Genomic DNA, 22,667 nt, shown 5'->3' with positions numbered 1-22,667 from the left:
GTGGGCCATAAAGCCCAGCCACCACATATACTGTACAGAATGCATCACAGTGTACTGTAGTTCTAAAGCATGCTTAGTCAGCACCCCCAAAACTGCAACTGAACTGTCATCAGCAGCTTGGTAGGATGGGCTCTCGATGATGTAAGCACTGTTCAGCCAATAAAAGTGCAGAAAGATTGATATCCCCTCCTTCTGGCCTCAGAGCCCATTTAGAGCACTGGCTCTAGCTGGCTAAAGGGTTAAAAGGCACAGCATATGCAGTACAATTTTAGTTTATTGTGTGCTTCCAACCTGGTAATGTCTAGAGCAGGGATCCTTAAACTATGCCCTCCAGCTGTTGCGGAACTACACATCCCAGGAGGCATTGTAAAACTCTGACATTTGCAGACATGACTAGGCATCTTGGAAATTGTAGTTCCTGAACAACTGGAGGGCCATAGTTTGAAGACCTCTAGTCTAGGGGAAGGCCTTTTCCTGTTCCAGTATGACTGCCCCCTTGTCCACATAGCCAGATCCACAAAGACATTGCATGAAGTGTTTGGAGAGGGAAAACCTGAGTGGCTTGCACAGAAGTCCGGACCTCAACTAAGTTAGGTTTTCTTGTCCAACATCAGTCCCTAATTTAACAAATGTTGTACTGGCTGAATATGCACAAATTCCAACAAACACTCCAAAATCTTAGTAAAAGCCTTTCAAAACAACTAAATGGTATTATAGCTGCAAAGGAGAAGATGGACATTCTTCATATTCACACCAATGGTTTTGGAATGGGATGTCGAAACAAGTGTGTTGTTCAGGTGTCCACAAACTATTGGCCCGATTGTGTACATACATTCCCTGTTTATATCTGGAAATAATGATTATAACAGATTAAAATACATACTGCATAAATACAGGGCATAAAGTATCATGTATGGACCAAAAAAGATGTTGGCTTTCATTTTCAGACAGTCCATGAGATTTAGGATTCATTGAGAATCAGGCATATTCATTGCTCCTGGATGTCTGCAAATTGAGATCTGCCAAACAGTCTTCCATGTTTCTAAATAAAATGTAAAAATGAGCCTAACCTGTTCTGGTGCAGCAAACTGGGCACAGACCCAGTATCCAAACAGCAAGAATACTGAGGTACACAGGCCACCTGTTATGTCAATTACTGCCCATATATCCTTTAATAGTCACCAAATGTTTTAGGAAAGGGTCCCAAAAATGGGGTCCCCTTTAAAAAAAAATATTCTGGTACTGATGTGTGCCAGTCCTTCCTCCTTTCTTGATTTTCTAAGAATAAAGGAGATTTATATGCAACTTTTTTCTATTTCCTTACCGGTTTATGTGATTAATGCCAGATTTAAGCTTTTGTACATTAACATGTGTTGTGGTTAAAGCAGCACATTCACTTTGCCATGTATTGTGGTAATGCATGGTAAAAACGCATTTTTTGTGTGCATTGATGCAGTGCACAGATCTAAATCTGGCCTTACGGTTAAGAAAATAAAAATTTTAACAAAAAAAAAAAAAACCTAAAACCAGTTCCTCTTTTAATTGAAAATAAAATATAGGAGACCAACTCTACTAAAACTCCATTTCAAATTACTCTGCCACAGATTTGGATGTATAAATATCTTTTTAACACCACACTTTTACACTTGATTTTTTTCATGGTGCAGAGCAAAAGACTTGCCACAGCTGCACATAGGTCTATTTCTCTGTGATTATTATACAGGATTTTTATAGCGCCAACAGTTTGCTGTCATATTTACACTCGGTTAATATCCCATTGGATAACAACTGTCTGGGGATGTTTAATGAAATCATTCAATAATTTATCAACAAAATAATTAATTTTGGCAATTGGTTAGCAGCAAATCTAGGAACATAAGGATTGGGTCCATGTTAAACAATCAGGGAGAAAGGTCAGACTGGGAAAGAGAATGGAAAGGTAACTATTAAACTGACTGAAGGCTCTGCGAACATAAACACCCCTGTTTGTAGTGGCCATGACACAAATCCAGAGTATCACAAGATTGCCCCGTTAAGGCAGACAGACATACTAACCCCTAGTCATTTTCTCTGTCATTTGTCTAATTATTTGAAGCATGTCTACATTTTGACTTTAGGCTCTTTTAAAAACATGGCTATTCTGTCTCAAACAATTTACCCTCTCTTCTAGTAGTCCTAATCGGAATGTGATTCATAAAATGTGATGCTGCACAAAAGGATTAAAAAGGCAAGGAAACAAATAGAACTATATAATTAATGTGCATTGTTTGATATGCCCCCCAGACACTGGCTTATTTTAACAAGGAACAGATTTTTGGAGCAATTACGAACATTGTTTCTCAGGGCCAAAAGGTTCACAGTAAGAATTTGCGTTGAGAATTGCTTTGCAAGCACGTAATCCAGGCAGCAGAACATTCAGCTGTGATGGGAGTTATATGTTGGAAAATTGTCATTAGCTCAAGCTATGGTTGTGGATTTTTATACAAGAAACCTTTCACTTCTCGATGGATGAAGGGACCCATTGCACTGCAGGTGTATTGAGGGACAAAAAGTTTCTAAGGCGAAATAGAACAGATTGCATGTACTTTTTCTTTAAAATATTTTAGGAGAATTTATTATTTTAAAAATATCTTACCGATTTGTAGCTGATAGAGGGTATACCATTGGCAGGCAGTGTAATCAGAATGATTAGATCATGGTAAATGTCACCTTTTACACTAGTCAGTGTCCCTGAGCTGGAATAGTTTGCTCAGTGTTGCTCCTACCTCGATCTGTAAAGTTTGGGTAGATATGAGAGTCATGGGAGGGGATGATCGATCTCCATCTGTAGTATATCATTTTAGAATGATTGCAGCTGCTTAGTTAGTGCATTTTAGATTTTAGTTAGTGTATTTTAGACTTGCCACCAGCTCAATTTCCTTTGGAAGACTATTGTAAACTGGGTAGAAAAAAACTGAACTGAAATCTAACTCAAACTGAAGAAAATATGCACAAAACTGTTGTTATTGCCCATGGCAACCACTCAAACACAATTGTTTTTGTTCAGTAAACTGGAAAACACGATTGGTGGTGGATGGCAAAAATTTTATTTTTGGTTTCAGTTTTGATCATTACCAAATAAAATTGCTTGAGAGTAGATAGCCTAAAATGTTCTGTTTTGCTTTGGATAGACCGGGTTAGAGCCTCTGCCGGGTTTTATTACTGTCCACTTCCCTGTTAGGGAGATTCTCGTTCCCCCTCTGTCTCAGCCGCATCAGTTGTCATTACAAGACAGCCGACTGTCGGCTATGGACACTGGTACCGGGGTGATGCCTCTAGCTGCAGGCATCACCCCGGTACAAGCACTTTCCCTGAAATATCGGCAGTATCTGTAAATAAAAAGCAGATTCTGATATATCGGGGAAAGTCCATTTCGGCCCTCGATATATCGGCTTATAGGAACCAACATGTGTTCTAATCCCTCTCCATTTTATCCAAAACGGAAAAAAAGTTTTGCCTTTAGTTATACAGTACTTTAAGGTTAAAAGAACATTTCTGTCATAATAACTCTCCCAATAAGGGCAAGGGTAAGGGCCATCCAATGTTTTTTTTTTTTTTTTTTGCAGCTGGGAGATCAGAGGACAAATATTATTGGAAATTTATGTATGCAAAGGCAATTGGATCACCACTTTAAGATATTTGAAGGAGTGTGCAATCTGAAGTTGCGAGCATGGATAAATCACCTGAACAGCTGCCTGATCCACAGGGAAAAGGCTAGACTTCCCCTAGTAATTGCCAAACTCCTCAATCATATCCAGCAGACAGTGTAAGGACTCATTAGAGTCTGCCAGGTATATCAGGGTGTCGTCAGTGAAGAGTGAGATGCACTCTTTCAAGGTTCCGGTAGTATGGCTCATTTTATCTGGCAAATTACAGATGTCGATAACTAGGGGTTCAATAGAATTTAGAATTGTTAAACATGACTTTCAGACTTTTTACCCCATCTGGGCAGGTTGGATAACATTTTAAAACTCGAAAACCTACAATAATCAGATGGCCAGTGATAGATTTGCTAGATAGCTTGCATTTCTGAATTGTTTTCTTGCACAAAAAGAATGGGAATGGCTAATGTCACTGAGATGCATGCCCTTATTCTCTATTTTTTGTGTGAATTTGAGGATGTATTGCCAAATTGCCAAGCTTTTTTATCAGCCAATACATATTTTTCTAGTTTGGCAAACTTAAAGAGTAGATAACAGGCTGGTATTGTTGAAGATGCACTATATCAATCGGTTTACCTAAACAATGTTTTGCTGCAAGGAATGCATTTCTCATGTTGTGTTAGTAAGGACATTTTTTTGTTAATAGACAAGGTTCTGTTTTTTCGCATTTGTGTTATATATTCAGTTTATGTACAAATTGTGCTTTGTGGAAATTCCTCCAATGACTAGAGGTTCCAGCTCGCCTACCATCCCAGGTAGCTTAGAATCCTGTGTTATAACAGTCATATTGATGAAAAGGACTGGTCTTTTTAAAATGGCTAGCTCCATTTTAAAGCCCAGAGTCCAATGAGTCGGTCTCACCCATTTTTCTGTAGACCATGCGATTAACATATAAATGGGTATTTTCTATTTTCTTCCCTACGTTGCTAGAAGTAAACCAGTGTGAACAAGCTCAGAATAGTTCCAAAGCTTTGATATAAGTCGTGTGTATCTATCTTTCCATCACAAAGTGACTCAGAGCATGCCACTGAAAATCATGGCAGATGTTTGCTTTGATGTGGTACTTGTATTAGAATTCGAGACTTGTATCGTGTAAGCTGGGGTTCAAACAGAAGCTGCAAGGTAATGAGGAAAGGCAAACCTAGACACCAATCCTTTTTTTTCATATTCATTCGACAAATATATTTTATCAACAGTGTGTTATGGTAAATAAAGGAGCTTATTTGATTAAAATGTGTATTGATATTCTGGTAATATAACTTATTATATTTCATTAAAAAGTTGTTATAGATTTATTAGTGAAAGCCTGATGTAGCTGACCTAACAGGAGAATAACAATGTTGATTCTGAAGGAGCTTCATTGAAAGGAAAGGAAAACAGCAGTGTCATGTAAACCTCTGCTGGGGAAGTATAGATCCTGCCAGTGCTAACCTCTCCTTTTGAAAATACTAGTTCCCTGGCTGTCATACTGATCTAATAGCTTCTAAGTCACTGATTTGGAACAAATATGTAGAGTAGGAGTTTTGACCTTATTCTAATCTGGAAAAAGCACATTGATCAGAAGAGCCAGTGTCTAAAAGCATAGAGAGTGCCAAATCATTGGAATTTTAACTAGTTCCCTACCGACCAGTCCTGGCATTCCTCTCCTATATGTAAAAATCATCATTTTTTTGCTAGAAAGTTACTCAGAACCCCCAAACATTATATATATATATATATTTTTTTTTTTAAGCAGAAGTCCTAGAGAATAAAATGGCGGGTGTTGATATTTGTTTTGTCACACTGCATTTGCGCAGCAATTTTTCTAACACAATTTTTTTTGGAAAAAATACACTGCTTTAACCTCTTCCCATCCATGCTATAGCCGAAAGAGAGCTACAGCGCGGACCTTAATTGCGGCAAGGGCATCCATGTACGTCCCCCTGTGCATGAGCTGCCTGCACGCTCCCTGCGGAGTATGCGCGGCTCGCTCTGTGATCAGCGAGTCCATGAGACTCGGCTGACCACAGATCTGAGTCCTGGCCCCTTACCATGTGATCAGCGGTCAGCTGATCACGTGATTTAAACAGCAGCTGGAGATCAGCTTTTATTTCTCCTCACACTATTAGCGTGAGGAGAAAAAAAAGCCGACTGCCGGCTTCTATCAGAGGGACAATCGGTCCCGAAGAGGAGCAGAGCATCTGTGCCCCAGTGCCACCTGCAGTGCCCACCAGCGCCACCTACCAGTGCAGGTCAGTGCCACCTCTCAGTGCCCACCGGTGCCCCATCATCAGTGCAGCCTATCGGTGCTGCCTCATCAGCGCACATCAATGAGAAAAATTACCTGTTAGTAACATTTTTTAACAAACTACAAAAACCATTTTTTTTTAAATGTTGGTCTTTTTTTGTTTGTTCAGAAAACAAACCCCCAGTAGTGATTAAATACCACCAAAAGAAGGCTCCAATTGAAAAAAATGATAACAATTTTATTTAGGTACAGTGTTGCATGGTCGCGCAGTTGTCAAAGTGTGACAGCGCTGAAAGCAGAGAATTGGCCTGGGCAGGAAGGGGGTTTAAGAGCCCTAGTAGGCAAGTGGTTAATGAATTTTATGCAAAGAAAATACTATATATAACCCATTGCTTTGTTAAAATATAAAAGATGATGTTATGCCGAGTAAAACAGATATCTAACATGTCACGCTTAAAATTGTGCATGCTCGTGGAATGGCAGCAAACTATGGTACTTAAAAATCTCCATAGGCAGCATTTTTTACAGGTTACCAGTTTAGAGTTACAGAGGAGGTTTAGTCTTAGAATTATTGCTCTCACTATAACATTTGCAGCAATACCTCACATGTGTGGTGTGAACACCATATACGTATGCGGGCGCAACCTATGTACGTGTTTACCTCTGCATACGAGCACGAGGGGATTGGGATGCTTTACATTTTTTTTTAATTATTTATTTTGTATATTTTTTTTACACTATCCCTTTGAATAAAAGTTATCAAAATAAAAAAATTAAACAAAAAAAACATGCCTTGTGTTAGAAATAAGGCATGACATGTCCTCTTTATGGACAGATCTGGGGTCTATAAGAAAAGAGAAGGATGGTGCTCTATTGTGCACATCAAAGAATCACTGTATATAAAATGGACAGAAAATTGTCACAGGATAAGCCATAAAAGTTTAATGCAAAGAGACACATATATAATAAATAAAATGAAGCAGTCTTCCAAACCAGTCCTGTGATGTAATCTCCCGATCTCCTTGGGGTGCTGTGGGGAACCCTGATGGTAATGAGGGAATCCAATAACATCAGATGTTGTCAGATGAAGAGAGGTGATCCCAGATCCCCCAAATCAGCACTGCGGTGTAATGAGGGCTAACTGGGTCCCGTGTGCGGCCGCTACACAGACTCAGAGCCGATGCGTCAACGTAGCCAAGTCCCGGAATACCGGAAGTGGCGCGGGTATGACGTCACCGGAAGTGACAATCAGGAGCTCAGCAGGAAGCCGGACTGGGTCTTTGGCGGTGACTCGCAAGCTTCTGGTTGCCGCAACTACATGTTTCGTGCGCATGCGCTTTGTCAAGCTCAAAATCTCTTCTCTACCATGGAAAGCATTAGAAGAAAAAAATTGATCTCTGCTTTCCAGAAAAAAAAAAAAATGACAGTGTTTACATCTGCCAAAACCGGAAGTGATGTCATGACATCACCTCAGGCCTCCCAGGAGCATAGATCCCCGGTAGGCTCTGTGATAACCCGGCAGAAGTGCCAGATTGGATCCCGGTCTCTCCAATCACATAGGAGAGGTCGGATAGGTGGCAGGAGGGGGAAAGATGTCCCCCCTGCTACCTGTAGAAGCCAGTCAGCAGCTAATTAGCTGCTACGATGGCATTTGGAATTGCTAGCTGAAAAAAAAATTGGATTTTTGTACTTACCGTAAAATCCATTTCTCTGAGTTCGACAGACACAGTGCTCCATAAATCATAACTACTGGGTTATATTGCCTCCTCCAGGAGTAGGACTATAGGCAGAACTAAAAACACCTAGCTACGCCCATGGGGCATCATCAGCTCGGTATATAACCCCCCTCTCTGCTCTAAGTAATCAGTTTAATAACAAGCAGTATTAGAACTCCATAGAGGAGTGGGTGCTGTGTCCGTCAATTAACTCAGAGAAATGGATTTTAAGGTAAGTACAAAAATCCCATTTTCTCTTTTTTTCATCGACGGACACAGCACTCCATAAATCGTAACTACTGGGAGGTCCAAAAGCAGTGCCAAAAAAAAAAAAAAAAGAGGGGCAGGGAAAATAACCCAAGGCTAAACATAAGAGAGCCCTGAACCACAGGAGCCATGTCTGAAAAATAAAAGTTTAAAGAAAAAAACTTTGCGGCCCAAAAGAAGCATCCACAAATGTCAGTATCTACCTTATAGAATTTTGTGAAGGTATGTACCGACGACCAAGTGGCCGCCTTGCAAACTTTCGATATTGATGCCTGATGATGGAAGGCCCAAGAAGCACTCAGCGCCTGGGTAGAATGTGCCGTGACAGGAAAAGGTGGAACCTGACCTTTAATTGAATAGGCCTGAGTCACCATCTGTCTGATCCATCTATAGATGGTAGCCGAAGAAGCGGCCAGACCTTTCCTTGTCCCCATCGTAACCACAAAAAGCAAGTCTGACCTCAGTAGTTGCCAGATACACCCGAATCGCATGAACCACTTCCAAGGTATGTAAAGCAAATTCCTTGGGATGAGCTGGCTTGAGACACAAGGAAGGCAGCACAATGTCCTCATTCCAATGGAAGTCAAAGACAACTTTGGGCAGGAATGATGGACAGAGACAAAGAACCACTTTATCCTTATGAACAACTACATATGGACTGCGACGAATAATGCTGCCAATTCCGATACCCTGCAGGCCGGGGTAATACCAACCAAGAATGTCACCTTCTGGGATAACGTAGGCAAGGGAATCTCCCAAATATTCTCAAATGGAGGTTTCTGGAGAACTGAAAGTAGTAAATTTAAACCCCATGGCGGCAAAAGAGACTGTACAGGTGGAGCCACATGTCAAACCCCCTAAAAGAAGGTACGAACTAAAGAGTGCGTGGCTAGGGGTCGCTGAAATAAGATTGCCAGGACAGACACCTGGCCCTTGATGGTACTCAAGGCCAGCTTCTGATCAACGCCCTGTTGAAGAAAGGTTAAGATTCGAACCACAGAAAAGGATCAAGGATGAGCGCCAATCGACTCACACCAAGAAATGTACACTTTCAACGTACAATGGTATATCATGCTGGAAGACAACTTCCTCACCTTGATCATAGTAGGGATCACTGATCCAGACAGACCTCTATCCCTCAGTACTTGTCTTTCAATAGCTAAGCCATTAAAACCAGCTATTGTAAAGCAGAATGGTAGATCAGCCCTTGAGACACCAGGGCTGAGGCAAAGACTGGCCGCAATGTCGAACCAGCCTTAGTAAACATGCTGCGTGCCACAGCCTCCGCTTTCAGCTGGGTCTTTAAAGGACGGGGATTCCTCTACTGGGATAATTTTAGCTTTGTTCAACCTGGAAACAGGAGGGTCCACCACTGGTGTACTAGTCCACTTTTTTAAAAGCAACTCCTCAAAAGGATAACGTACAGCAAAACGTTTGGGGACCACAAAGGGTAATTTTGGTTGTTCCCATTCCTTACCTAAACCTGTCAAAACAAGGCACACCTTTGCATAAGGAAACACCTTTGGAGTGCGGGGTGACTTATGCGTACCAAACGACACAGCCGCATCCTCCATTTTTAAAGTCTCACGCACTGTAGTGGGAAGTGCTTCTGTTTGTTTGTTTGCTTCTACCAGTGCTTTTTAATTCGCTGCTGTGACCATGGAGGAATCATCCTCAGTATTGGATGCATCTGGGGTTGAGATATTAAGCCCCCCTGGACAGGCCGCATCCACGGCGGCATTGGGCTCAGAATCAGATGAGACTGACTGAGCAAGGAAAGGCAGGAGACGCTTCCTCCTGGGCCTTTGCCCAAACTCCACTTTTAACCGGGACACTAAGAACTGCAGGACCACCGTCAGTGCAACCATGGGAAGCTGGGGTTCCGATGGACCTGCCATCTTCATGAGGGGGTCAGTGGGGGTAATGGGACCCTGAGGCTCCATAAGGAAAGGAAGACCTTGCAGTACAAAAAAGATCTTTTGGCACCACTAAAGGATCCCCCCAAGGCTCAGGGTACCGATCATCAGAAAGAGAGATGACAGGGACCCCCAAGGACTCACTCCTAAAGGAAAATGGCCCCTGTGACATCATCTGGCTACACAAACACGGCCACCAGCTGGAGACCAGGCAGACTAAGGGAAAATGGCCCCCTGTGACATCATCGGGCTACACAAACATGGCAACCAGCTGGAGACCAACAGGACTAAGGGAAAGTGGTCCCCGTGACCTCATCAGGCTACACAAACATGGCTATCAACCGGAGACCAGCCAGACTAAGGGAAAATGGCCGCCTTCAGTTACCGCATGCCTCCAGGAACTTCCCTGTACCCTCTGCAATGCTGCACCCTCTGCAAGGGGACCCCCTCTTGAAGGTAGGACACATGTTAGGGGAGACTCCGCTGTGCACTCTGCACCAGTATCTGCACTGAGACCCCCCTGCACTATACCCACACTGTAAACAGTGGAGCATGCACCCAGGGGTCTCCTACACTAAGACCCCTTAAGACTTCCAGGGCAGGACACACTATCCCAGGGCCCTTACAGAGTGGGGGGGGGGGTAGCAGGGGAGACTCCGCTTCATCCTTTGCTCTGAGACCCCACCAGACTCCAGGTCCAGACAGGGGGGAAAGGGAGTTGGGGAAGCCCAGCTCACTGAGGGATTTTTAAGGATGTGAGGAGGGAACCTGCAGGCAGGTCCAACTGTCCCTGGAGGTTACCCGCGTCCACCCCAAAAGAAAAAACACCAAAAGGGGAGAGGGGGGACTGTACTTACTCTTCCATGGGGCTGGTAATGCCACTAAGGTAGAGGAGCAGTCGGCCTAGGGACCGCTGCGTCTCAGGCCCAAGACCGGTCGTATGTGACCCTGCGAGACTCGCTGGCTAGCCCCTGTCCGTGAGGCTATGTCGCGGCCGACCTAGCACATAGCTGGGGTCTGCACTCGCTCGTTGGCTGGGCTGGGGAGACCACTGGATCTAGATTATCCAGCCTGTCGCTCAGCCCAGCAGTTGATTGTAGATCTCCTGAGAACAAAAAAGATGTAAGGAAGGAGAAAAAAATGCTAGGACCAGAGATCCCAGCTGGGAGCCTAGGTCCCTACTCCTGACTAGACAGATTAAAACTGATTACCTAGAGCAGCGAGGGGGGTTATATACCAGCTGAGGATGGCCCATGGGTGTAGCCAAGTGTTTTTGTTTTGTCTAGTCCTACTCCTGGAGGAGGCAATATAACCCAGTAGTTATGATTTATGGGGCGCTGTGTCCGACGATAAACTAAAGAAAGAAAGAAAAAAAAAAAAAAAAAGATACCGTGATAACATCTGCAGCTCCAGGCTACATAGCCACTGGAACCTAAGGACGTCCTATGGTCAGGAAGTGGTTGAGAAGCAGGTCCGCAATCGTAGACTCTTTGGAGTTGATTTACTAAAACTGGAGAGGGCAAAATCTGTTGCAGCTCTGCATAGAAACCAATCAGCTTCCAGTTTTTTTTGTCAAAGATTAAATCGAAACAAGCTCAAGTTAGGAGCTAATTGGCTACAGTGCACTGCTGCACCAGATTTTGCACTATCCAGGTTTAGTAAATCGACCCCTTTATGTCATTACTGGTTTACTTTAACTAGATAAGTTATATATAGCGCTGCAATGGAATAAAGTGACATCTAGCATTTGTGACTGCTATAATGTAGGAAGCTACAGCACCTACCTTTTTCAAGATGTCAAGAGGAGTGCTGCTTTGCAAACAGTTTTAATACAAAGATCCCTACCAAACCTCCAGTTATGCAAATAATATTCCTACCTTGGCCATATAAACCCAAAAAAATTCCCTGGTGCACATGAATCTTCTAGTTCAGCCTTTTTGACATCAAGGACCAGTCTCGTGGAAGAAAATCTTACCAAGGACTAGGGGAGATATGAGTCTTAGAGGTGATTAGGGGGGCTTTGGTAGCGCATTAATTATATTATTACATTGTGATATACAATGAAATAGTTCAACTCACCAAAATGCAGTATCCGTGAGTGCTTGCCACCAGATGCAGGGCATCTCTGGAGCCTGCCACCAGATGCAGCACATCACTGGAGCCTCCCACCCTAACCACCAGTTGCAGCGTGTCACTGTAGCCTGCCATGGAGACGGACCAGACACTGGTGATGCAACCAAGCCCAGTTTCTGCTCAGTTGCCACTCATCTCCTTTAGTGCGGCCTGGCCTCGAACATGGCACAGACCGGCACTGGTCCTCGGTCCAGAGGTTCGGGACCCCTGTTCTAGTTTATCACTAGGTTGTTGGAGAAAACTTTACCACAAACACAACGGACAAAATTTGTGCAAATATGGCGGGTCTTAAGGTTTACATCCACATTTTTTACCATGTTTTTCCTATATTTAGAGGGAAAAGTAAAACATGTTCCTAAACACAATCCCCAAACTGCCCTCTCCCACTTAACCTAAACTGCAGGGTGCATCTTTCCAACAGAATCCTTTGATAATTTAGTGCAGCTGTGCGTGGATTTGCCTGTTCCATTGTATCTAGGTCTGGGACTGTTTACAAACATTACTACAAATCCCATCTGGATTCTTAGTAGTGGGGAACATGTAGAAAGAGTGCCATCAATTCCTCCTCCCTCACGGTTTTGTAGTTCAGCGTGTGCTTTATTACTGCCCAACCAAAAATCTGTTTTATTCCAACACTTTCCGGTCAATGACATATCACTGCTCTGCAACAATGAGGTAAGGCATGAAAACAATGGGGGCCCTTTCAAAATTTGTATTCTGTTGCGTTGCATTGTAGCTTACATGTGTTATTTCATTCTTCAATGGCATGCCAATGCATGGCAAGAGACCAAAAGCCAGATTCAAAGAAATAGCACCTCAATGCACAACTGGGTGTTGCAGTTATGCACATTTTACCATGCTCTACGGCAAAACATCGGTCTGAAGGGGCCTTAAATGTTATTATTGTGTAAAAAGCGATCATTTTCTTAACAGTAGGTGGTATATTTAAAGATTTTGGGTGGAAAAAGTAGCAGCCACAGAGTTTGCATACTTGTGCATAACACGTAGAAGATGTGTTTATTCTACTGGGCTAGTTTATCTCATGGAAGATAACAGCACCATATGCCATGTTATTCTATTGAATTGATTCATGGCTTCCTTGGTCATTTTGATAAATCTCTTACATAATGAGGAGATCAAGTCTGCCAAGATAAACGGAGTCATTGAATTATATATTTTAACACCACTGCTTGTTAGGCACTGCTGGGGTTTTTTTCTTTTTTTGCTGCAGTGCTGACAGATGTGCCCATAGGCTTGTTAAAAAGGCATGCATGGGTCTAATTTTAAAATAAAACGTATGCCTTCATCTGTGACTTTTTTAATAGTTCATTTTTTATGACAAATGTTTTGGGTCGATTCCCCCCAAAACGACTGCTTCGTGCTTGTTCACTTGGTAGTGAACAAGGACGTAGCAGTCTTGTGAAATGCATTTACTGTCCTACCCTGCTGTACCTTGTACCACTCATGTGAATAAAGGAACTTTTCTTCATTGGATTCTGTGGTGGTGTGCGACCATTTTCTTCTTTTATGCTTCTCCTGGTGGTGAGCCGAGGTTCAGTACCCACCTTGAATCGTGGACTTCGACTAGCCTGAGCGGTGTTATCCCTCTTCATTTGACTTGAAGCAATGGATACATGCTTCTGCTTACTCTCAACAAACTCAATCTTGTTTTCTTCTACCTATGCACTCTCTCCCTGTCTTCCATCCTCTCTCCCTCTAACCGCCTAACAGTTAATCTTAATCCAGGCACACACGGCTGAATGTAGGGAGACATTTGTGGTTAAAAAAAAAAAAAAAACAGCCAAAATTTGACCCGTGTGTGTGTATGTCGGTATGTCCGACAGAAGCTTGTCATTTGGCCAGGTACTGTTGGAAGTAGTGCATGCTGGAAAACCAGCAGCCAACCAACTTCCCATCAGCAATTTCAGCCAATGGCAGAAAGCGCTGATCAGAGTGTTCTGGGGGGAGCACCATCCCCTTGTCAGAACACCACAGCTCTGCAGGGGAGGTCGCTATACTAACTTCGGGACAGTTTTTTTTTCATTCAGCCCTCTGTGTTGAACTTGAAAAAACGAATAGTGTGTACCAGGCTTTAGAAACTCTCACCACCTTAACCCTTCTCTTCTCTATTCTGCTACTGACCATCTCCATGACAAAATCTCACCCCTGTCCTGCCCCAACCTAACTACATCTACAGTCCAAGGTCATCTTCCATATACACATTCGCCCCCACACTACACACAGAATCAGGCCCCCACCTCTACAACCTTGTAAATGACACCAGAAGTTTAAAAAAAAACATAGCTGTGCTCTTGAGTGCCTGTGCCATAAGACGAAGTCTCAGAAAGATTTCAATCAATTTAAATTTGCCCTCCAAAAATACAATTCCTGCCTCCACACTGCCAAGCAGACCTATTTTATTATTCTCAACTTCTCATCCAGTCCCCATCATCTCTTCTCTACCTTCAACTCTCTACTTTGGCCTCCACCTAACTCACTGCCCAAAAGATCACTAATCACTTAAGAAAGAAGGTACAATTTGTGATGAGATCTCCGCTGTACAAATACCTTCCCCACTTAACACTCCATGTCCATAGGTAAATCATTACTTCCCTCATTCAACGATACTACTATAGCCAAGGTTGCTAAACATTTTTCTAACGCCTACCTAAGCACCCGCATCAGCCTCTGGCTCTATCCTGCACTCTCTAACTCACATCTTCAATTGCTCCCTCTCGTCTTGTATCTTCCCTAACTCTAAAACATGCACCAGTCTCCACCATACTTAAAAAGCCCTCATTTGACCCCACCAATCTTAACAACCTACGCCCCATCTCCTTGAGTCCCCTTTTCCTCCAAACGGTTTGTATGTCTGGTCTACAACCGACTGAGTGACCACCACACTGAGAGTAACCTTCTCGATCCCCTTCACTCTGGAATTCACCCTCAAAACTCCACAGATACTGGTTTCCTAAAACACACAAACGACTTACTAACAGCTAAAACCAATGGGCACTATTCTGCACTTCTAATCCTGCTGCCTTTGACACAGTTGACCACCCCCTCCTCCTCAAAAAATTCCTTTGGTCTCTGTGACTCTTCACTGGTTATTAGCCTACCTTACCCATTGCACCTTCAGCCTCACTTACAATTTTACTTCCTCCTCTTCTCTTCCTTCCTCTATCAGAGTCCTCCAAGGTTCTATTCTTGGATCCCCTTACTAATTTGCTAACAGGCCTTTAAGTCTGGATGTCACGCCACTTCCTCAGACTCAATCTATCTAAAACAAAGCTTATGATATAATTTTTCCTCCCTCATGTGCCCTTCCCGTGACTTCTTTGTCAAGAGTATCAACATGTCCCTGCATGTCAGGGTGCTAGGTGTTATTATGGACTCTGGATTATCCTTTCTTCCTCACATTCAATCACTGTCCAAAGCTAGCCACCCCATTCTATGCAACTTCTCCAAAAGGACATTCACTCTGTAGTCCCTTTTTCTCATCGACTACTGCAGCTCCCCCTCATTGGCTTACCTCAACATAGCCTATCCCCCTTTCAGTTCATTGTGAATGCTGCAGCCAGACTCATCCACCTTACCAACCGTTCAGAGTTTGCTACTCCTCTCTGCCAAATACTGGCTTCCGCTCACCCATAAAATTAAATTCAAACTAACAACAACAACGCTGTTGTTGTTGTTAGTAGTAGAGGAGAAGCGTTTTAACCTCAGGCAACGTGGGGGGTTCTTTACTGTTAGGGCTACAAGATTGTGGAATTCTCTACCACAAGAGGTGGTTTCTGCGGGTAGTATGGTGGCTTTCAAAAGACTCTTAGACGTACATCTCAAGGATCAGAACATTCAGGGGTATGTGAGATGATTACAGCCACACACACCTACACAGGTTGAACTGGATGGACTATTGTCTTTATTCAACCTCACCTACTATGTAACTATGCAACGCCATCCACAACTCCCCCAGCTACATAGCTAACCTAATCTCAAAATGCAACGCAAAAGCATTCTCTTTATTCCTCCCGAAACCTCCTCCTTCCATGCTCACCTCCACGACTTCTCCTGAGCCTCTACCATCCTATGGAACTCCCTACCCAAATCTGTCTGTCCGACTATCTTTTACTCCGTCCACCTGTCCCTAAAACCCTTCTCTTTAGAGAAACCTATCCCTGTCCCACCATCAGAACCCCCCCCCCCCCCCAAGTTATTACCTTTTGTATCACTTGACCCTCCCTCTTAGATCTTAGATTGTATGCTCTAACGATCAGGGCCTTCCAATTTCTCCTGTATTGAATTGTATTCTAACTGTACTGTCTGCCCTCATGTTGTAAAGTGCTGCACAAACTGTTGACACTATATAAATCCTGTATAATATTAACGGACAATTACTCTGCTAATTTCTGGTTTAGCTCCCTTCTCAATAAAACAGAGGTGACCATGTTGATTTGTTGTCCATTCAGCATGCTAAGGGCTGGAGAGGTGACATAAGTATCTTTCACCTGCCTGGCTGTGGAATGTGGCAGAAGCACAGAAGTCAAGATTTTCAATTTACAAATAGTTTGAAAGGTAATTCAGTCAAAAAAAGAAAAAACAAATAGTTAATTCATTTAGCTGGGTTCCCAGAGTTTCACTTTAAATCTCCCATATCTGTAAGTCCTGAGGCATTCTTGCACCAAGGACAATAATGCATTTAGCAAAGCATGGTTCCCACTCACGGTTTCCTTTACAATGGAATGATCAAACTCAGACTGTGATGCCTCTTAATTGAAGGGTCACAGTGCCATTTAAACCTGATAATTTACTTTTTCACACCAATTATACACATTTTACTTTGTAACTTGGAAAATAATCTTATCAGCAAGTACCTGGATTTTGAACTAATAATGTACATGTGTGAAGTCCATGAAGAACAATGGCTCTGACTGAGCAACTTCCAATACCTGCTGATGGGTTGCAAATGTAATTATTGTGCTGTTTACTGCCCTAAACAGGCATACATAGAATGTGGCCAATACACTAAGCTGATCAGTTGTGTTAACTGAACTTGTTTCACAATTTGCTCATCAAAGCATTTCATTTACAAATTTACACATGCAGATTGAATAGGTCCCAATCATTATTTCTTCATGTCAGAACATTTCTTTTTAACAATTAAAACATTTTTCGTGAATCTGAATTTTTTTCATCTCATCAAAACCTTTTTTATCTCCACATTAATTTAGCCCCATTTTCTTTTCTCCTCACTAGACATAAAATTGAACCTTGCATGTAACACCAGCAATATTTAAAAGTCACATTGTCAGAAAAAGAGTTTAAGGGGTTAGCCTCTTCCTGAAAATGCTAGTTGGCTGGCTATCCTGCTTACCCAGTAGCTAAAATACTTTTGTGTGTCATTAACCTGAAACAAATAAGCATATTGAGAATGTCCGAGAAACATCATTTATATGTTTACTTGACCGGAGTTAGTGAATTGAAATACTGAAGAATATGATCAATTGACAGCCAGGCATCTAGCATTTGGAAAAAGAGACATTACCAATGGCAGCCTGTGTTTCTCTCAGGTAATAGAAGCAAACACCTGTGCAACAAATTTTGTGAACAGTTTATGCTCCAAATGCCTAAAAATATAAATATATTTCACGAGGTGCATCCACAGCTACCAAAAATATAGACCTTACTACTGTTTACATTTGAGAGCCCTCTGCTCCCTCTCACAATTGAGGAAGGGGAGAGGGCCACCTGCCGTACATCTTATCTAGATCTGGTTTCTGTAGTAACCTGTGTATTAACACGTTTGACTCCCTTATTTGCATCTCCATTGTATATGGCCTACACGTTTACACCTTCATCTCTCCCCTCTGTATAGGACCTGTAAATTATTGATACACTGTATCTAATGCGCAGTTAAATTATGACTGCAATAAAAACTTAAAAATGGTCTGGTAATTAAAGGGTATTTACAAATGGTTAAAAAGTTAAAGTGGTTAAAAAGAAACTCCTAGAATAAGCTTTCCTATTGGTACAGGTTCATACTAGGTCTGACCTGTAGGTACCATGAATATCTTCTAAACGTGCACCGTTTCGAAGATATTCTCATCCACTGCAGCCGATGACATCCCCAGAACATGTGCGGTAGCTCTGCATTCATGACACATTGAGTGTGCCCTGATTGCAGCGAGCACCGTGCCGTGATTGTGATTCCTGTATGCATGTGCAGGAGTGACATCATCACGGCCTGGCCATTCAAACGGCCAGAGAGCACAAGCTCAGAAGGAAAACTGGGCAAAGATGGAAACACCAGGTGCACTGACAGCTCAGCGCTGGAGGGCTCTGTTTCAAAGTTAATTCTGTAATTATGTGCGAGTATGCCATGCATACTGAGGCATTATGACATAAAAATGCATGGAGTCATTTACAAACTCTACTACTGCTTTAAGAACAATATGAGGTCTATTCTAAATGTGCCGATAGGACTTTTGATATTTATGAACCAATATCCCGTCTATGGGGTATGAGGCTCACTGGGGTAAAATAATTGGACAGTTTATGAGAACCTTGTCCAATGGATATAATTTTTTTCTCCAAAAAAAACAGGCTCGTCGACGTGGGCTACACTAATGGACTATTGTTGGTTCGGTACATGTTAGTACCCCCGCCTCCCTATAATAGGATGCTGTGACGCTGTGCTGTACCTGCCTGAAGCCAGTCATATACTGTATATAGGCTGTAATCAATGCTTCCCCCTCTATGCATATACTCCCAATAAATTACTCTATCTGATTTGCCTGAATGAGGAGGCGGCTGAAATTGGACATATGATATTTGGACGTAGCATTGAACGCCCCCACTACTCGGCTATAATGGATTATCACCCTGTATGGTATATAAAGTGGCTTCCCGACATTTATTAAGGTGCTGGATACCTACCCACATATACATATGAGAATAGATATGAATTTTGGCTGCTATATATGAGTATTAAGTCATCGATGTTTTCTGCCTGGCGTTTTGCTGTAGTCTGCCATCTCCTGAGTCATTGAACAAGGAAATACCGGTCTGTCATGGTCTCTCTGACCCTGAGGAAGCCTTGAGCGAAACGCGTCAGCTTGCTGGGGACCTACATTGACCGCATTCCATCCGAGACCTACTCTCTCCATCCTACACAGGCTTTTGTTTTTTTTCCCCTTTTGGGATATATTTCTACCTTAATGACTCTTACTAAATGTTTTTATACATAATTTTTTCTATGTGCGTTGTCTTTGTCAACATGAGCGTGACCGCCCATGTTTTTTATGTGTAAATCTAATAAAATGTAAATTGTTTTATATATTGGTTTTGGTTTGATCCTTCTCCTCCCACTGGCCCGCAAAGCCCTACTTTCTTCTGTCCTTTTATTTTGTATAACAATTAGGGGTAAGGGCCCTACTACACGGTACTTTTTTTTTCAATACGAGTGAAGGTTGTCAAATGTCCCACTTTCCTTTACTCTTGGTAACCTTTAGTGATGATGTTCTTTAATAATTCCTTTCCTGTTAGTGCAGTCTAACTGGGATAAAACTTACCTTCAGCCCCGCCCCAGCGATATTTCTGCACATGCATGCCACAGTCTCATACATTATTATTGGTAGCCTTTTAATGGTGGCCTCCAGCAGTCCCTCAGTGTATAACTTACTTATAGGTATGAATTGTGGCCTAGCATGCATGTGCATAATGAAGAAGCACTGGCTGGGACCATTTTTGTGTAACAGTCGCTGGACTGGGAAGAGTTAATATTTCACTTAAGGAGGTACATTAAAATGACAACTTCACTAAAGGTGAAGTTCTTTAGGATAAAAAAAATATATATATACACACACACAGTATAAAAATATATAAGTATATGAATATTTGTCTGGTGACAACAATGTGTTGCAAGGAGAACATTACAAGTGCTCCGTCTAAGAAGAACCAAATATTCAACTCAGATTTCTCATGCCAGTAAATTACATAAAAAACAAAGCTTTATGAGCAGCTTAAAAGTCAGCACACTTGGAGACTTGTGTCACACATTGTTTATTGGAATGTAGGAGGTGACCTCTTAGTACAATTGAAACAAAAGTTAAAACTGGACATGTCCGAACAGGATCCATTCTTGGGTCTGTTAGATTGCCAAAGAATATCCTAAAACCTCAGGCACACCAGGCCTAAATAGATCAATCTGTTTTTAATGGACAGACAAAGCTTTCTACACTTACTATAAAAAAAAAAAACTCAGCTTACTAAACACGAACTCTACTGGCATTCCCATACCCTTGAAGATTAAATTATTACAATATTTATTCAATAAATGAATCATTTATCATAGTTATCTAAACTTTGCATGCTTTAGTTTAACAGATAAGAAGATAATGTTTGCATTTGGCTGAGGATTGACAGCACAGATATTCAGTTTATGCTGCATTAGGAAGACAAAAATAACAGATTTTACGACGGTTTTTAATTTGTGAATAAGAAACGGATGACTGCATGCCGCTAAAGTTTTATTGTTGTTGTAGGAAAACTATAAAGTATTTTAAAGAGACATTCCAGGCATAGCTGAAAAATAAACCTTGAAATGTTTAAAAGGAAAAACTTTGGCTACCCACTTAATATTAATAGAGACCCTTGGGGTGCTTTACTAAATGAGTTGAGAATCTTTACACAAGTTGTGTCAATATTCACTTCAAATATCCAATCATGTTCAAGCCAATATATGTTCACTTTGAATACCCACCCACTTGATGAGTAAACACGAATTTACATTTCACATAATTGGATAACTGAATATTCACACAATGTATTGTGTTAAGACTCTCAACTCCTTTATCAAATCAGCCTCTCCGTCTCTATAAAAAAAAAATGGTTGAAGGTAAATGAGTTCTAACTGGAAAAGCTGCTTCTAATTTGTGTCTCCCAGGATTCATGTTGGCCCATCGCTATGATGGACTGCCTCACTGGCCAATAGTAATGTGCTTTCAGGATATTTTTCTGTAGAGTCTTTATTTATCCTCCAAGCATTGCTGTAGTGCTGGAACACATACATTTTGCCTGTTTTCAATTAATTCTGCTTGTTTGTAATGCTAGAGCACTCTCCTTGCTGCCTCTCAGCCAACCAGCATTCCGATTTTACCCTTCCTTCAATTATAAATATAATTGGTGATGTAGGGAGCATTGCAGGTACTGCTTAAAGCATGATGAAACTAATTTAGGGTTTTAAGTTAATTACAATTCTCCTTCTTGTTTTTTAGATTCGGACTACGATTTGGACATGGACGATGTCCCATTTAATAAGCAGATGCGTAACCAGCAGGATCAGCATGGCAGAGACATCACTCACTTCCAGTCTGGAAGCCACACCATAAAGACTGTATCAGCTACACTGCTTGTGTCTCTCACTGTCACCATGTTGGGACTTGTCTCAGTGATCTAACGCCCTTATTTAACCCCTTCTTGTCCTGCTAGCTCCATTACCTTCCTGGCTGAATTTTCCAGTTTAAAACATTTCCTGGCTCATTGTAAAGTCTTCTCGAAGGAGAAATGAATTTTATAGAGTAAATAATAATGTATTAATAAAGACAATTTCTTTATTCAAAGACTTTTTAAACAAAGCATTGTCTTGTTGTTCATTTTCATTTTTTTTTTTTTTTTTGCAAAAAAGAGCGATCATATAAAACTTTGTCCTATCTCTTGCTTTCCCAGCAGATAACCTGGCACTGAAAGGGCAACAGAAAACTTTCTGGCATGCACTTGGGATGGGGGTTACCATGCACTACAAAATGTTTAGAAACTAGTAATTAGTATGAGAGTTTACATTTACTTGAAGACATTTACTTTGCTTATGCACTATTATTATTATTTATTATACAGGATTTATATAGCAGTTTGCGCAGCGCTTTACAGTGTGGGGAAGACAATACAGTTACAGTACAATTCAATACAGGAGGAATCAGAGGGCCCTGCTCGTTAGAGCTTACAATCTAGAAGGGAGGGTCAAGTGAAACAAAAGGCACAAATAATTTTTTACCCATGCTGTCCCTTTTTGTTATTCTTTTCTTACAATTTAGTGCTCCACCAGTCTCTTTGCAGCCACACTTTCTGTCTACAGACGTGCTCTGCGTGTCTTTTGAGGCTGGGTTTTCTGATGGGACCTCCTTGTATAGTCTCTATTTGAATCACATGTGTCAGAGTGACAACAAGGAAGAGCAATTGAGAGACAGGAGCAAAGTATTGGTCTCCCGTAACGGGATGTGTCTGAGTCATAAAATACTAGTGAAAGTCCCAGTACTTTAGAGTGGAAAAAGTACAATATAAAAAATTAGGCCTCATATATCATATTACATCTAAACTTTTTGATTAATAAACAGCACTTGAGCAGTGATATATAGTTCATTCCAAACACACAGATAAGTCTTTTTGACATGACAGATAAATAATTCTTGCTGGAACAAGTATGCCCAAACTTGTCAAAGTATGTGTAAGTCCTAACAATCAGCTTGTCTTTTTGCTCCCCTTTGGTCTGTTAAATATACAATTGGAAGGTTTTTGTTATATCTGACAAGTGCAAAAAACTGTTGATATTCTCAGCAGTTTCCAAACTGTCCTATATTCTCTGCACACTTCATGTGTTATCCAAGGAGTCCTTCTAGTTCTCATCTTGGACTACAGAATGATTAGCATTTAT

General features: G+C 41.6%; 1 protein-coding gene across 1 annotated transcript in view; it reads left to right on the top strand.

Annotated features, from left to right (window-relative positions):
* The window catches only part of GPC3 (glypican 3), a 791,583-nt gene extending 769,989 nt beyond the window's left edge, over positions 1-21,594 (top strand). The window contains exon 8 of the mRNA XM_082262873.1: positions 21,235-21,594. Within this exon, the coding sequence (XP_082118999.1) occupies positions 21,235-21,416 (182 nt within the window). The 3' untranslated portion in view covers positions 21,417-21,594. The remainder of the gene's footprint in view (positions 1-21,234) is intronic.
* The last annotated feature ends 1,073 nt before the right edge of the window (positions 21,595-22,667 follow it).

This window comes from Pelophylax lessonae, assembly GCF_965119305.1.
Source record: "Pelophylax lessonae genome assembly, chromosome: 7".
Classification (NCBI taxonomy): Eukaryota; Metazoa; Chordata; class Amphibia; order Anura; family Ranidae; genus Pelophylax; species Pelophylax lessonae.
The sequence above is the reverse complement of the archived record's forward strand: the minus strand, read 5'-3'. Positions and strand labels throughout refer to the sequence as shown.